A 14564-nucleotide genomic window follows, 5' to 3' on the forward strand; every position below is an offset into this window, starting at 1 on the left:
GGCATCTATTTGCACCAGGCTACACTGAAACCCACTATACCCAGACTGGAATGCCCCACACCATCACTTTCAACCACACAGTAAGTATGCAGACCATGCAGGTGAATCCAAGGAGAGGGTACAAAGAGGAGACGGGGCTTCATCTTCTGGAGACTTGAGTTCCCAACTGGACTGGGTTGAATGTGAATTGAGTTTGGAATTCTCAGCCTGTAGAAGTCTCCAGTGGGCAACTGTTTGCATCCCCAAACCTTTGGCCAGTCAATGGTCCCATCTCAGATGAGTTCTTGGGTGGGCACAGTCTGACGGATGCTGCAGATCAGGTCTGCGGGGCAGTGGCAGAGATCTGCAGGGAAACCTCGTCCTGTGCCTGCCTCTAGCCATTTCTTTTTAGTCTCTGCAGAATTTTGGAGATCTTGAAAGCGAAGACTTGGGGAAAATGCTGCTTTTTCCTTTTACAAGGAACAAAACTCTCCTGTGTATGAGCAGATTTGATTGTTTGCCTCTGCCCGTAGGTGGAGTTGTAGCGCTCTAGTAAAATGCAAGCTGAGTATCCTATTCCAGTGGCAGTATTCCACTTCTGTAAGCCAAGGTCTTCACCAGATCCCAAATACCCAATCTGGGCTCACCCCAATGAATATAAACCAGAGCAGAGAGAGAATTTTTCAAAGCACTGAAAGGACTTAGGGGACTCAGCCCTATTGCCTTCCAGTGCTGCTGTTCATTGACACTGCTCTTTGCGAAGTGCAAGCTCCATGCTTGCTGTGTTCCCACCCTTTTGCGAGACTAGCCCATGCCAGCTGGCTCCTGGTCAGAAAAACCATCATGAATGACCGATCTCAGACAAGGACTCTCGGCTGCAGTTGCACAAAGATATAAATTGGTTAGAATTTTAAACTAAAAGATAAAGACGATGAGATCATTTTCCCCTGCTACTGTTTGCTCCCCTCTCTCCCCCCAGAGGCGCACAGCTGGGTGAGGAGTTTGGGCTGGGATGGAATGCTGTCAGCATGTTGGCCCTAGCGGCTTCCTTGTTCCTACCATAGTCTGCCTTTTGTCTTGAGATGAGCCCATCTAAATGGACTTTCCGGTCTATAACATATAACCCTTTATAGAACTAAAAGATGAGGTCAGCACATTCTTCAGGGCCTGATCCAAAGCCAGCTGAAGTCATTGGACAGATTTCCATTGATTTCAACAAGCTTTGGATCAAGCCCGGTCTGCTCTTCTGTGAAGCTTCCTCAGGACATTACAGCACCTTAGATTTAATTAGCAATGAAGAGCATGTTCATGCATATCCACAAGGCCGTGCTATGACAGCTAAGATGCTAGGTTTGAATCAGGGAACCACTGGTGGTGGTGGTGGTGGTGGTGGTTGTTGCCTTAAAGTCTCACCTGGCAGGAGGGACAGTACTAGAGAGAATTAAAGGCTCTCTCATTGCTCACGTGGGACTTAGCAGCACCCAGGTCCTGTACTGGTCCTTTCTGCCCAGGAGTTAGTTCCACCCTCTAACAATAAAAGAACTCACCAACTGTTCCCTCCCTTGACAATCTCCTTTCTCCTTTCCAGGACCATTGCTTCTACCATGGTGTTGTGCGAGGCCTGGAACAATCCAGCGTCACACTCAGCGCATGCAAAGGGCTACGGTAAGATTCAAGCAAGCCCTGACAAAATAAGGATCTGACTGTCCTCTGGCCTCCCCTCGTCCTTTCCAAAGCCTCCTGGCATCCCCTCATGTGACTTCCTAGCAGGGTTGTTAGCATTAGAGCTAGTCTAGAATTTTCCAACTAAAAGTTTTTGGCCAGAAAACGTGGGATTGGTCAAAAGCGAAGCTTTGTGTGGGAAAGCATTGGCTTCAACAAATGGTTTGACTTGAACTTTTGAAAAGTTTTGAAATTGTCGCAATGAAACCTTGTTTTCCCAGTCGGAACTGACACTTTGGTAGGAAACTGAGTAAAAATAAATAACTTCTGAATATTTTATCCATAGGAATTTTTGTTGGAAATGACACATTTAAAAAGTGTTTGACAAATTTCCAACAAGTTTTAGTCCTGGGCAGAAAAAAGACCAGATCCTCAGCAAGTGTAAATCAGCATAGCTCTAGTGAAATCAACAAAAATACATTCACTTACAGCAGCTGGGGATCTGGGCCCACAATGAGGGTGGCCAGCTGTCCAGTTGAAGAGGGAACCTGATGGTTTCTGGTCAGATCTACTGACTGGACACCCGAAGTCCAGTTACTGCGGGTGGGGGAGGTGGGGAGGTGCCAAGACATCACCTGTGTCAGCCCCTACTCAGTCAGGGTCACCTCCTACCTGCATCAGGTGGCTGCAGGTCCCCGCCCCAGCTCTGCAGGAGAGTCTCTCCCGACCCACGCAGGGAGGAAGGGGGAGAGGGGAAAAGCAGTGAGTGATGGAGGGACGGGGAAATGGGAGCGAATGGGGGGTGGGGCCTCAGGAGGAAGGGGCAGGGCAGGAGTGGGACCTTGTGGGAGGAGGTGGGGCTGGGAAGTTTTCGGCACTCCTCCTGGAGTGTCCGGTTTTTAAATATTACAAAGTTGGCAACCCTAAATATCACATGCACTTGAAAGCTCTCAGTTGAGATACTTCACATCTGTTTATAAACAAGACACTGTTTGCAGTCAACTCCAGCTGAAAGCTGGTTGGAAGCCAGGCTGGGGAGATTTAGTCCTGTCAGGAAACAGGCCTTGCCAAAAAAAACCCTTAACAACCTCAAGTGCTTTTAATGCAGATGAAATATCTGGTGGTATAAACAGGACAAAGTGGCCACCTGTGTTTTGCAATAAATATTCCACTCGCTATAAAAAAGCAGAAGAAATCACAGGTGCACCCTACTTCTGTTTTATCCCACATTCTTCCAGGCACTTTATTCTTAGTGTCACAGGAAACGGCTGTAGTTCGGTTAACGTGTGCAGTCCTGCTGCCCCGTGCCCCAACCACTGTGCTGCACTGTTCTAAATAACCATCTATGGAAGCCGAGCACACACATCTGTTTTCACTTTCCCTGCAGAGCTCTCAAGCAGAGCCATTCTTCCCCCAAATCTATATGTCTTCCACTGGGCAAAGAACCCCGTTAAACCCAGAGCCTTTCCAAACCTGATGCATGGAGAAAGGCCAGTTGAGAAAAACGGACCCACATGGGAAACATACTTCCATCAGCCCTTGATTACAATAGTACAAATGAGGTTTCTGTTACAACGTGGGGAGAACGGCAATGTAGCCGCCTAGGAGTATTGTTAAAAATGCACTTGCAAGAGGAAAACCTCCAGAAGTCGTTATTCTTTCCACCAGGAAACTGTCTTAGTGCGATTTTAGCTACTTGATATTGCATGACAAATGTGTGGGGGCTGCCCATAGAACGGGCCCCATCCTGTGACCCTTGATCACAGCTTTTTTCAGCTGAAGTCAGTGAAGCCAAGCTGCCAACAGGTGAGCGTCCTCGCTGCTTTTCCTCTTCATGGAGTGCAGCATGCGGCACCTGGCCAGTTCCATTGGCTAAGCTCTTAGGTGCAGGGACTATCTTCTCTCTCGGTGTTTGCACAGCACCCAGCACTATTGGGTCTTAGTCTGTGACTGGGGCTGCTATCTGCTTCTGCAGTACAAATATCAAAGAATAGAGTGAAGAGGGGGCATGACCCTGCCTTCTCCGGGATGTCCTGTGCCCTGACGATTCACAGGGAGAACAGCTCCCATTGTGTGGAACGGAAGGCCTGCAACCATGTCCCATCACTGCATGGAGTGCAGGAAGGTGGGGGAGCCTCTTTGCACACCCACCCTGCTGTAAGCTCCCCTGGAGCAACACGGCACGACCTGGCTTGGGGGTAATTCTGTACAGTTTGTTACAGGCCCCTGCAGTACGGTCATGTTCTAAAGAGAGCTGGGGATGAAGATACCCTTGGATTCTCTTGTGCCTTGGTTGCAGGCACAAACCCACAGCCTGCCAGCCTGAGTGGACAGAAAATGACTGAAATGGATTCTCCAAATTGGATAAACTGCTGGTTCATTCACAAAACTCGGCAGCTTCCCAGCGTGGACAGCAAGGAGGCTCCTTCAAGATCTAGGGGGACACTCCGAGGGATGTGCAATTTCTAGAGATGTATGAGAGAGAGGGATGGGGCAGGGGTCTGCGAATAGGGCGCGTAAAGGAGCAGTTACCCATTTGCAAACACGAATGCCTGCTTGTCCCTGCAAAGTTGGGGTTTGTGATTAGCAAACGCGGGTGCTTGTAAGGTTTGCTGCATTCTCGGATGTTGGCCTGTAAGGTTTTGCTGTTGACCTATGTTACTGCTAGAAAATGAAGAATCCCTGATCAGGACTGGGGCTCCATGGTGCTGGGTGCTGTACAGACATAGACCCCAATCATTCAAATACTCATGCATGTGCTTAACTTTTAGCCCCTAGTCAATGCAGGTGTGTTTGCAGGACCAGGACCACTGAAGCTTATGCAGAAGTGAGCTCCTTAGTTATGTGGTGGTAAACCACTGTGTGATCCAATGCCACGAGTGCCAGCAGGGCTTCAGTGCGCTCGTGTCTGAGGAACAAAAGAAGAGGACGGGGCCTGCACTGAAGCAGCAGAAGCAAAAGCTTGAAGCAAGGCTTTCAGTGGGACCCCCCAACCCAGCTATGCGACCTGCCAGTGGATTCTTCCTGGGCACCTGCCAATGGGGCCAAATGCTGCTTTTGGAGGGGCAACCCCTGTTAATTAAAGTGGGCTAACACCAGTGTAAACGAGAGCAGAATTTAACCTGGATCATTTCCTTTTTACGAGTGAGCTTTATTTGGCATTGCCCTGCAGCACCTAAAATAACGCTGGGACATGAGGTGTGTTTCTGGCACTGGGAATACGAGAGACTGGGCTTCTCTAATGCTTTCAAAAGCCTGCTCCGCTTGTCCACGTATTCATATTTCTGCAGGGCTCGGGGAAAAGCTTCAATCTTGCGCCGAGTCTGTTATGGCTGCAATGCACCTTTCAGGAGCCTGGGGAAAGATGCAGCTTCTATCAGAAGGTACCACTGCCTCCTGGCTAGTACTGGAAATACAGAGCAGTGCCTGAGTCACTGCACGGCGTGGGCTTGTGGGGGAGAGCTGTAGGAGAAATCTGGCAAAGCGCCACACAATGGCTCCCTAGTTCGCTTGAAAGGGGTCAACTCTTGCTCTAGCAAGTAGCTTATAAATGAAAATAACAGGCTTCTAATATATGAAATCCGGATCTTGTGCCCTGTTCCCGGAGAGCATCCTGAATACGACCCCAGACGATAACGAAAGAGCGTTCCTTGGCCATAGACATTATTTATGTTCTTTGATAGCTCATTTCTATCAGCCACTCACTTTGTTAAATAGGATGCACCAGTTCCCCTCCCACACTGTGCCATGCACGGAAGCACAGAACAAAAGAGCTGGGCAGAAGAAGCCTCAGCCAGAGGTGGGTCCTGACCTGGGCAGTTGGGGGAAGGGAATTCCTGCATGGGATGTGCTAAGGATCTGTTGCTCCCTGGCTTCCATTTGTATCACTGCAAACCCCTGCAGTGTCTCAAAGGCTGAAATGAAATTAAACCTGCATGAAGGAGATAAAAATAGGAGCTCTTAGCCTACTTGGAACACTGTTTGTTACGTACCAGCAGTGGTGTTACGGTTTGTCTCTCTCCAATCTTCAGGGTAATTTCAAGCAGTCTGGGTGAAATTCATCCCTGTGCAGAAGAACAGCAAAAGGCCCTCCCTTTGCCTCACCTGCATCCCTTAACCTCAATTTCTCCATTTGTATTAGGGGGTAATAAATTCTTACCCACTTCCCCATGGCTGGAAAGGCCCCAAGAGTGATTATCTAAGGCACATGGGTATATGACAAACAACCTATTATTGGTCATGGCTGGTATTTACAGAGGAGCCTAAGGAAATTAGGTGCCCACTGCCCAACTCTCATTGAAAGACCATGGATGTTGGATGTCATTTTCTTCCAGACACCTGTGACATTCCCAGCCCCCATGTGATTGCATCCTGGGGAGGCTGTAGTTCTGTATTTACTGACTAGATCAGGTTGGAAAATAGTATTTTCTGTGAGGGGGGAAATGGGGGAAAAAACCTTAAAAATTGACATTGTAGTTGAAAATTTTCACATAATTTTTTTTCATGAAGGGAAACAAAATGAAAAACATTGTTTTGGTTCAAAATGCACAGGCTTTTGGCTTGGCTTCCCTTCCTTTTTTTCCCACTGGAAAATGAGCGGGGGGGGAAGGGAAGAGGCAGGCGAGGAGAGAGGTTTTTCCTCCCTTTCTTCCATTTTGAGGAAATGAGGCAAAGGAGGAAAATATTGATTTGAAAAAAAAAACATTTTCTTGTTTATTCAAAAGGCCAATTTGTGATTCAGTTGATAAGCCGCTTGACGCACAATATTTTAGACAAAAAAAGCTCAACAAGCTCTTCTATTAACTGGTAACATCCTTTCCCTGTCTGAAGTATGTATTTAGCTCCCTTCCCCACAGTATCTGAGCACCTCACAATCACTAATGTGTTTGTCCTCACAACACCCCTGTTGTCCCCAGAGTACAGATGGGGCACAGAGACACCTGGAAGCTAAGGCCCAGATTGTCAAAGGATTTCAGTGAAAGTTAGTGGCGTTGAGCCTAATTGACTTCCCCAAGATCGCACAGGAAGTCAGTGGCGGAGCAGGAAATTAAATGCTGATTTTCTGGACCCTAGACTAACCACTGAACTGTCCTTTCTCTCACTGCTTCTTATTTCAACAGTGGTCTTATAGTGCTGAGCAGCAATCTCAGTTACATCTTAGAGCCAGTCCCTGATAGCCAGGATCAACACTTGATCTACAGATCAGAACATCTGAGGCTTCCCAAGGGGACCTGTGGAGATCTGCATGAAGAGCCCACAACCACACACTTGCTCAACACATTGAGAGGCCGGGCCACAGCACATCGTCACAGGGTGAGTGTGTACCATGTAAGCGAGGGGACTCATTGCAACATGCAGGAGGGTGTGGCTCATCACCTCTGAGCAGGGTGAGCCTCCGTCCTCCGAGAGCAGGGCTGAGGAAATGAAACCAATGGGATACAGTTCCTCCAAAAGGACGATGGTGATTAGGAACTAGTGGCTGCTCAAATGATGTAACGGAAGCAAACAAGAGAGGCAGGGGAATGATCAGTAAGGCAGTGATTGCCAGACAAGAAAAATGATGAACCACAACTAACCTCCGGGGTGCTCTGTCACAGGTGAAGCGGGAGGATTTGCAGTCTACAAAGTACGTGGAGCTGCTGCTGGTGGCTGATTATGCAGAGGTAAGAGAAATATGCCATGTTTACAGTGGCTGAGAACTGGGTCCATGGCAAATCTTTCTCGCTGCGGAACAGGTAGAGTGAAGCCAGTAGCAGGGGCAGCTTTCCCCTGCCATCCCAGCTATCCCTGATGTGGAGGGATCCCGGCAGGGTGTACAAAATGGGGTTCCACTTCCCTGCCCTCCCAGTCCCTGACCACTCCAAGAATACCCAGGAAAGATGCCATGTATTGCCAATAGAGGTGGAAACTGTGATACGGACAAGTGTCTAGGATTGAGGCCACCCACTTATTTCAAGTAGGTCACTGCACAGCCATCAGAGATGTAACTATTGCCTGTCACTACCAGTCTGCACTGACTACTAACAGTTACCCTGGATTTGAGGGGTGTGTGTACCTCAGAATGTGTTCAAGCCAATTGCAACCATATTATGAGCATTCAGCCACCATGCATTAATAAAAAAGAACTCCACATAGTTAACAGTAAATTGGAAAGCAGGTTTTTGGATGCAAGGTCAAAATTTAGCTGGCAGTTTCTGCTAGTCAGAGTGGGAGGAGGGGAAAGAAAAGTAAATAACTGAGACAGAAAGAAGATACGTGGATGGGAACCTCGAGTCTAGATACCTCTGATATTAGAAGTTTATTGAAAGTTAGGAAAAGTGATGATCCAGTAGGGTCATTATGACCTATTAGTTTTGTAGAAGTTAGTTATAAAAAGTCTAGATAATAGAGTGTACTTTTGGAATAGTCCTCTAAAGCCATCTTGAGAAATGTTTTTTCTAACATCTTTTCTCTCCGATGGGTGGGCTACTGCGAACTCACTATTAATTACTCAATACTGTTCCAGAGTTCAGGTAAATATTTGGGAGGTTAAAAACCTATCGCTTGTGTCTGTTTGTGCTTAAATCTAATAAACTGCAGTTTTAGGTAAAGCACGCTGACTTGCATTAATCTTTTTATCAGACCGAATTGCTGTGTTCCCATTGATTTATTCCTGGCACCGCCTGAAGTGAAACAGTTACGTTACCTCTGCTGGGGTTCTGAAAACCCTGGGTAACACTAACCAGTGACCTAACGTGAAAAGGCTCCATATCTTATTAGCAGTCAGCATGCAGGAGCATTCATTCAGTTACACAACTCCATGTTTAATGATGTTGCTCCTGGAATAGACAGCTCTCTACAGATTGAGATTTGGGGTTGTGGGGTTTCTCAGGGATAACCTGGTCTCCTAATTCTACTCTCTGTCCCTTTGCTAAAGAAATCCAGGTGATTAGCTACTATCTCAGTTGGTATTTAGTGGTGGAGGTAAAGAAAGCTTTTGCTGAGGTTTCAGATGCTTCAAATCTAAACTTTCTGTGTCGAAGTGGTTCAATACCATCCCAAACCTGACAACATTTAATTGATCATTTAATTTATCAGCACACAGTGGCATAGGAAGGTCAGCCTCATTCATAAAGTTACAACCTGATGCTAAAATTGCACAGCTCCTTCAGGGCTATTGGCTGTAACTTATTCTGAATGACACTAGAGAGGCAGATTCTGGGTGTTTCACCTCTGTTAGACACCAGGAGATTGTAAGAAAATGCAGCCTATCCGGGGATTGCCAGATGTTCTTCACCCTTTCGTTAGTCAAACCCTTGATGTGATCAATGCAAACTGCCCCCTCCTAAAAGAAAAAATGCCCCAGCTTTTCCAGTGAGAACACCCAGTCTGGTTTAAAAAAGATCTTTTTGTTTGATTCACATACTTAAAACAAGTTACATTGTTTGCCAAGTTAAATCATTATTTACCACATGTTTCAATGGGCCAAAAGTGTTTTAAATGAAGCAGTGCAGCTGTCATTCTTGTCTGGTAAGTGAGTTCTGTAACGAATCCTCTATGATCAGTACTGTGGTTGTGCTTATTATAGGCATGAAGTTACATTACCGTGTGCGTAACATGGCAAATTAGTCAGCTCTTTACGTAAATGTCTGGCCAGGGGATTCTCACCTAGGAGGAACACGTGTTACTCTGTTCGATGGCTAGCATCACGGTGGTATGATACCGCCAGCTCAGCGCCAGATCAGTGTTACAAGGTCTAGACATGTGTATCTCCTCCTGTCGCGAATAGGATGTATACACCGAAGGAGGACTCCTGGGCACCACTGACTGGGTCAGTCACCTCCGTATTCTCAGAATAACGTGATCTGGTTAAATGTGTGTTACGCTCTTGCTTGTTTTTAAAGGATGATGCTGATTTGTGCTCGTTTCATTCAGTTTCAGAAGAATAACTATGACCTTCAACTAACGAAGAGTAAACTAGTGGAGGTTGCTAATTACGTAGATAAGGTGAGGCCAGGTGTGTAACCGGTGGGAAAGGAGCTGAAGTCTCAGCGTAACACAATCACCTGAACTTCTTGTGCCAGGAAGAAGGCATCCTTCTCAGCAAAGGGAATTCCCCACTGGCTCCTTCTCCCCAATGACCTGGCGCTGTGGAGACTGGACGACACCCTCAGAACAGTTCCACTGAGCAGAGGCATTGGAGACGGAGAGCCTAGAGGGAATCCCCTTCTCTTTCAGGGGTGTTAGCAAGAAAATCTCTGTGTTTTGAATTGTTTCTTCTCAAAGCTGTGCTATTGTGGGCGACCTTCATCGCTTACAACAACCTGCTACCATTAGCCACACAATGAAAGCGCCACATCTGGCATCCAGCCCAGACTGTGCTTTGGAAGGGTTCTGTAATGGATGCTGATGGGGCTCTTCCCATCCCAGAGCTGAGGGTAGAACATACTTCTAGGGAGACCCACTTTCCCTGAACATACGGTTCTGTCTCATTGTACAAAAGTCGCATATTTAGCATCGTTTATATTCACGGTTTAAAACGAGGAGAAAAATCAGCAGCAATCAGTTGATCAGCTCTTTTCTCTCCTCTCTGTGCATCTTCTAGTTTTATAAATCCCTGAACATTCGGATTGCCCTGGTGGGGCTGGAGGTCTGGACTGACCGAAATAAGTGCGATATATCCGAGAATTCACATTCCACCCTTTGGTCCTTCCTGGCTTGGAGGCGCAAGCTGCTAGCCCGCAAAAAGCACGACAATGCCCAGTTAATCACGTATGTTGCTTTTCCTGGAATAACATGAACTCTCTGCCCAAAGGATCTGGGGACATGGTTTGAAATCAACATGGATAAGGTTCTAGTTGGAACACATTCCTGGGGCTGGAGCTTTAGAAAGGTGCATACCCCCAAGTGGTATGCAGTCACAGTACATGTACATTGAAGTGGGGGACTGTCATTCCCATTATTGTGCATACATAATACACGTGCAAATGCTTGTGCATCTTTGCATGCACAATTGTGCACAGACTTTTCTGAAGATCTGGGCCATAAGGCAAGATGTACAGTCTTCAGTGAGTGCAGGTTGCAGGAGGCCCTCAGCCAGTTCTGGGACAGGGCCCGGTGTTAGCAAGTGCATCATTCTGCACTCTGACATGCTTGGCGCAGGGGCTGGGAGCTAGCTGGCTAATCAGAGTGACTCATCCTGTTGATCTGATTAGTGCCACTGGATACAGGGCCAGCAAAGTGGGCCTGTTAGAAGAACAATTTGCAGCAGCTCCCTAGTCCTGCCTCTTTCTCCAGTGAGAATTTCCCCATTAGCAGGTAGTGGGAAGTGGAGTGGGAGCCAGTGAACAGAAAATGCACAGATGCAACACCTTTTCCATGAGGTTTTTCACAGACAGATTCATTCTGTTTTTCATACTGTTCTGGGTGTCTGGTCGGATGCGATTTCCCCAAGCCACCGCTTTCTTACGAGACTCTAAAATCTCAGAAGGGCAGTGTAGCATTCCAGGTGACTGGGGACTCCTTAAATCAATGTGCTGAGCTAGCAGAGTGAGCCCTGGAATAGATCTGCACTGCCTGGGTATTCACCCAGCACTCGTTAAATTCCCAGCGTGAGGCCCCAGCATGTACTGGGCTCGGGATACAGCCTGGGATGGATTATCAGTGGACAGTCTCTTGTGTGTTTGTTTCCAAGTCCAGGAAGTCAGTAAGCTGCTCGGAACATCACCAGGCCATTACAAGCAGTCAGATTGGTTGCACTGTCCAGATGGCTTGATGATGGTGTAAGGTGAACTATTAGCTCTGGGAGAGGAATGATGGAGCTGAAAAGCTAAACTGGGAAGATAGCAGGAAAGGTATTAATGAAGAGACCATTTCCTTATGGTCTGATGTAAGTTCATAGGGCTACAGACAGCATTGGTTTCTACAAGACCTTAGACTACATCTCTGTCCCATTTCATTATTTCTCCGGATTGTTTTCAGTGGGATGTCATTCCAGGGCACCACAATTGGCTTAGCTCCGCTGATGGCCATGTGCTCCGATTTCCAATCAGGAGGGGTGAACATGGTAAGTTATTGCTAACAACTAATCAGGCGTTTCCTGTGCGTAGCAAATATGTGTGATAGCTGCCTCCCAGAAAACCAAAAGGGAAAATGCTTTTTTATGTTGGTCTCCAGCATTCCCTTTCATAAAAGGTTAAAGACAACTCCAGGTAACAATTCTCCATGCATCCGTGAAAGGCTCTGGATACCTCATTAATCCCGGGCGCACACAGTCCAGACAAAACATTGGTGGGGAGAAGATTGAGGTGGGAGTTGAATCTGGAGCATTTGTGCGTAGAAAACAAGACTTCATGACTTCAGTGTCGGGTGCCAGCAATCCAGCACATGGTGCCACCACTCCTACCGTGTAAAAGGCAACTGAGGTCTAACGATAAGCAATATTCAATTCAACCAAATGTAAAGGCCTGTTATACAGCATTATGGCCCAGACAAGACAGGCCCTAGGCAGTACAGATTGGTGCTCGTTGCTAGCAGGCCACTTTGCACCAGATATCTGAAACAGACAGAGATGGGCCCAAGCTGCAGCGTCCAGACCTGGATCCAAACTGCCCCATCGAGCAGGCTGCTCTGGCTGAGAGCGTGACTGCAGGCCCACCTTTAGCAGCAGAAAATGCACCTCTTGGCCCGAGCGCTCAGCCGACGTGTCGGTGACACGCTGACGCTGCTCTTTGATTCTGACCAGGATCACTCCGACAACCCCATCGGCATCGCTGCCACCCTGGCCCACGAGATGGGCCACAACTTGGGCATGAGCCACGACTCGGCTGGCTGCTGTGCCGCCCGCGCTGAGGACGGAGGCTGCATCATGGCTGCCGCCACGGGGTGAGTCGCTCTTCCGTGGTCCTTCCCTAAGGAAAACAAAACCCACTGCATCCTAGAGAACCCAGGGGAACGGGGATCATTGAGAAGGCAGCATGACGCTGGGTCCAGCGCTGGGTATTGTATGTAACAGGTTTACAGAGACACCTCTTCAGTGGCAACTTGGGTCACGCGGCAGGAGCAGTTAGTTTAATTCCCAGTTTAAATGAAACTGCCCCTTACCAAATGACTGACCCCAGTGGAATGAAGGGGTCAGCCAAAGTATTCCTGCCGCATTCATCCTGCAGCGGGAGGGCTTAGGAGATTTAGTGACATGTGCTCTGTATGTAAAACACCCCTACGGGGGTTAGGACTTTTACCTGTATAACAGCAGGGTTCGTACTCCCAGGCACTCTGGTAACCAAGGGCAAAGCGATTACCTGGGAGACCATCAAAAGGCACAGCTACGGAGCCATGTTTCTAAGCCGGTTACCTGGGGTTGTCACTGCCTGTTATGAGCTTCCTGTTAAGAGAACTCAGTTCCACTTAATGTCAATTCACTGGGGGCAATTAACAGGTTAATGGTGTGAGAGCGTAGTTTTGCCCTGGGAGTGGTGGCGCGGCAAATGGATTTGGCCCATGCTCTTCTGCTTCTATTTCAGGTGAGTGGTTACAAGTCTTTATTTCCAAGAAAAGGAACCGCAAGCCCTGAGGGGAAGAGGGAGGAAGAACTAGAGTGTAAACCCAGGGGGATTCAGGGTTAATTTTTCATGGGTTCTGTGTTTCTTCAGACACACACAATCCCTAGCTCTGTCCTCCTCCCTTAAAGCCTCACACCCTCGCATTGCTGAAAAATTCACTCCTCGGGGCTCCAGAAGAGTTTCTAGAAGTTCTAGAGCTGGGCTTAGTACTAATAAAAAAAACCCTAATCCACCCCCCACTTCTCATCTCCTTCTTATGTGAAACGAAACAAACCCATCGTTTAACCAAGAACATTTGAAGTTGTTTAACCCAAGCCCATCTTTCAAACCCCTTGTTTTGAAGTCATTGAGTTTTCACAAACAAAGAAAAATATCAAGAGGGAAAGTGGTGGTACTTTGGCATGTGTGCGCACACGCAACGTGCACACAAATGCAACATGCATGTGCATGTATCTAACATACATGTACATATACACACATACACCCCAAGAGGAAATTAAAAAGCCATGTAACAGAAAACCTACTAAAACCCATTCCACTTGAGTAGGAGGTGTGTAGGGGGAATAAATCTTTTTATCAGTCAGATTCACAACCAATTATTCAGTGTCAAGTGTAAGGTTCTAAAAGTGACTCTAACAGCTCAGAAGAAGCCATACTGAGTGGCCAAGGGTGTATCTCCTTGGGGCTGTGTATGTGGACCCTAGGGTGACCACATGTCCTGATTTTATAGGAACAGTCCCAATTTTTGGATCTTTTTCTTATATAGGCTCCTATTACCCCCCACCGCCATCCCGATTTTTCTCATTTGCTGTCTGGCGTCCTACTGGAGCCTGGGTTTTAGTCTAATACTTTATATTAAGAAAACCTCTTGGATGGAGTGACAGCTATGCCTTTTCCCGACTCTCCCACCTTGAATCCCCCACATGGGAAATGGAGGCATCAAAGCTGAAAACTAAACTCCTTGTCCAATGTAACCTGGATACAAGATGGAATCTGACCCTGCCCATGAACACACAGGCCAAATTCACCCTCTGTGCATCTGCACTGCAGTGCCAGGGGGAGCCCAACCTTCAGAGGAGGAGCAGGTCTACCTGTGTGTGCATTTGCTCTGGTGCTTTATGCCTTAAATCTCCTCTCATGCAATGCTCTTCTGACCCGATCTGTGTGCAGGCATCCATTCCCCAGGGTATTCAACACGTGCAATAGGAAAGAGCTGGACAGGTACCTGCAGTCTGGCGGAGGGATATGTCTCTCCAACATGCCAGACCCCAATACTTTATACGGAGGGAAGAGGTGCGGAAACGGTTACCTGGAAGATGGGGAGGAATGTGACTGCGGAGAAGTGGAGGTAACTAATTGTTTGAGGCTGAGATGGGAGAAAGT

The 14564-nt window shown here is 47.5% G+C and overlaps 1 protein-coding gene across 2 annotated transcripts in view; it reads left to right on the forward strand.

The window, feature by feature from the left end:
• ADAM19 (ADAM metallopeptidase domain 19) overlaps positions 1-14564 on the forward strand; it is a 54237-nt gene that overhangs the window by 20160 nt on the left and 19513 nt on the right. The window contains exons 4-13 of one of the 2 annotated variants that reach the window (XM_050961284.1): positions 2-80; positions 1568-1644; positions 6762-6954; positions 7239-7304; positions 9410-9451; positions 9556-9627; positions 10226-10392; positions 11602-11686; positions 12365-12504; positions 14352-14529. In XM_050961284.1, coding sequence (XP_050817241.1) covers positions 2-80; positions 1568-1644; positions 6762-6954; positions 7239-7304; positions 9410-9451; positions 9556-9627; positions 10226-10392; positions 11602-11686; positions 12365-12504; positions 14352-14529 — 1099 coding nt within the window. The remainder of the gene's footprint in view (position 1; positions 81-1567; positions 1645-6761; positions 6955-7238; positions 7305-9409; positions 9452-9555; positions 9628-10225; positions 10393-11601; positions 11687-12364; positions 12505-14351; positions 14530-14564) is intronic. The other variant, XM_050961285.1, reaches the window with a different exon arrangement.

This window comes from Gopherus flavomarginatus, chromosome 7 (assembly GCF_025201925.1).
Source record: "Gopherus flavomarginatus isolate rGopFla2 chromosome 7, rGopFla2.mat.asm, whole genome shotgun sequence".
Lineage (NCBI taxonomy): Eukaryota > Metazoa > Chordata > Testudines > Testudinidae > Gopherus > Gopherus flavomarginatus.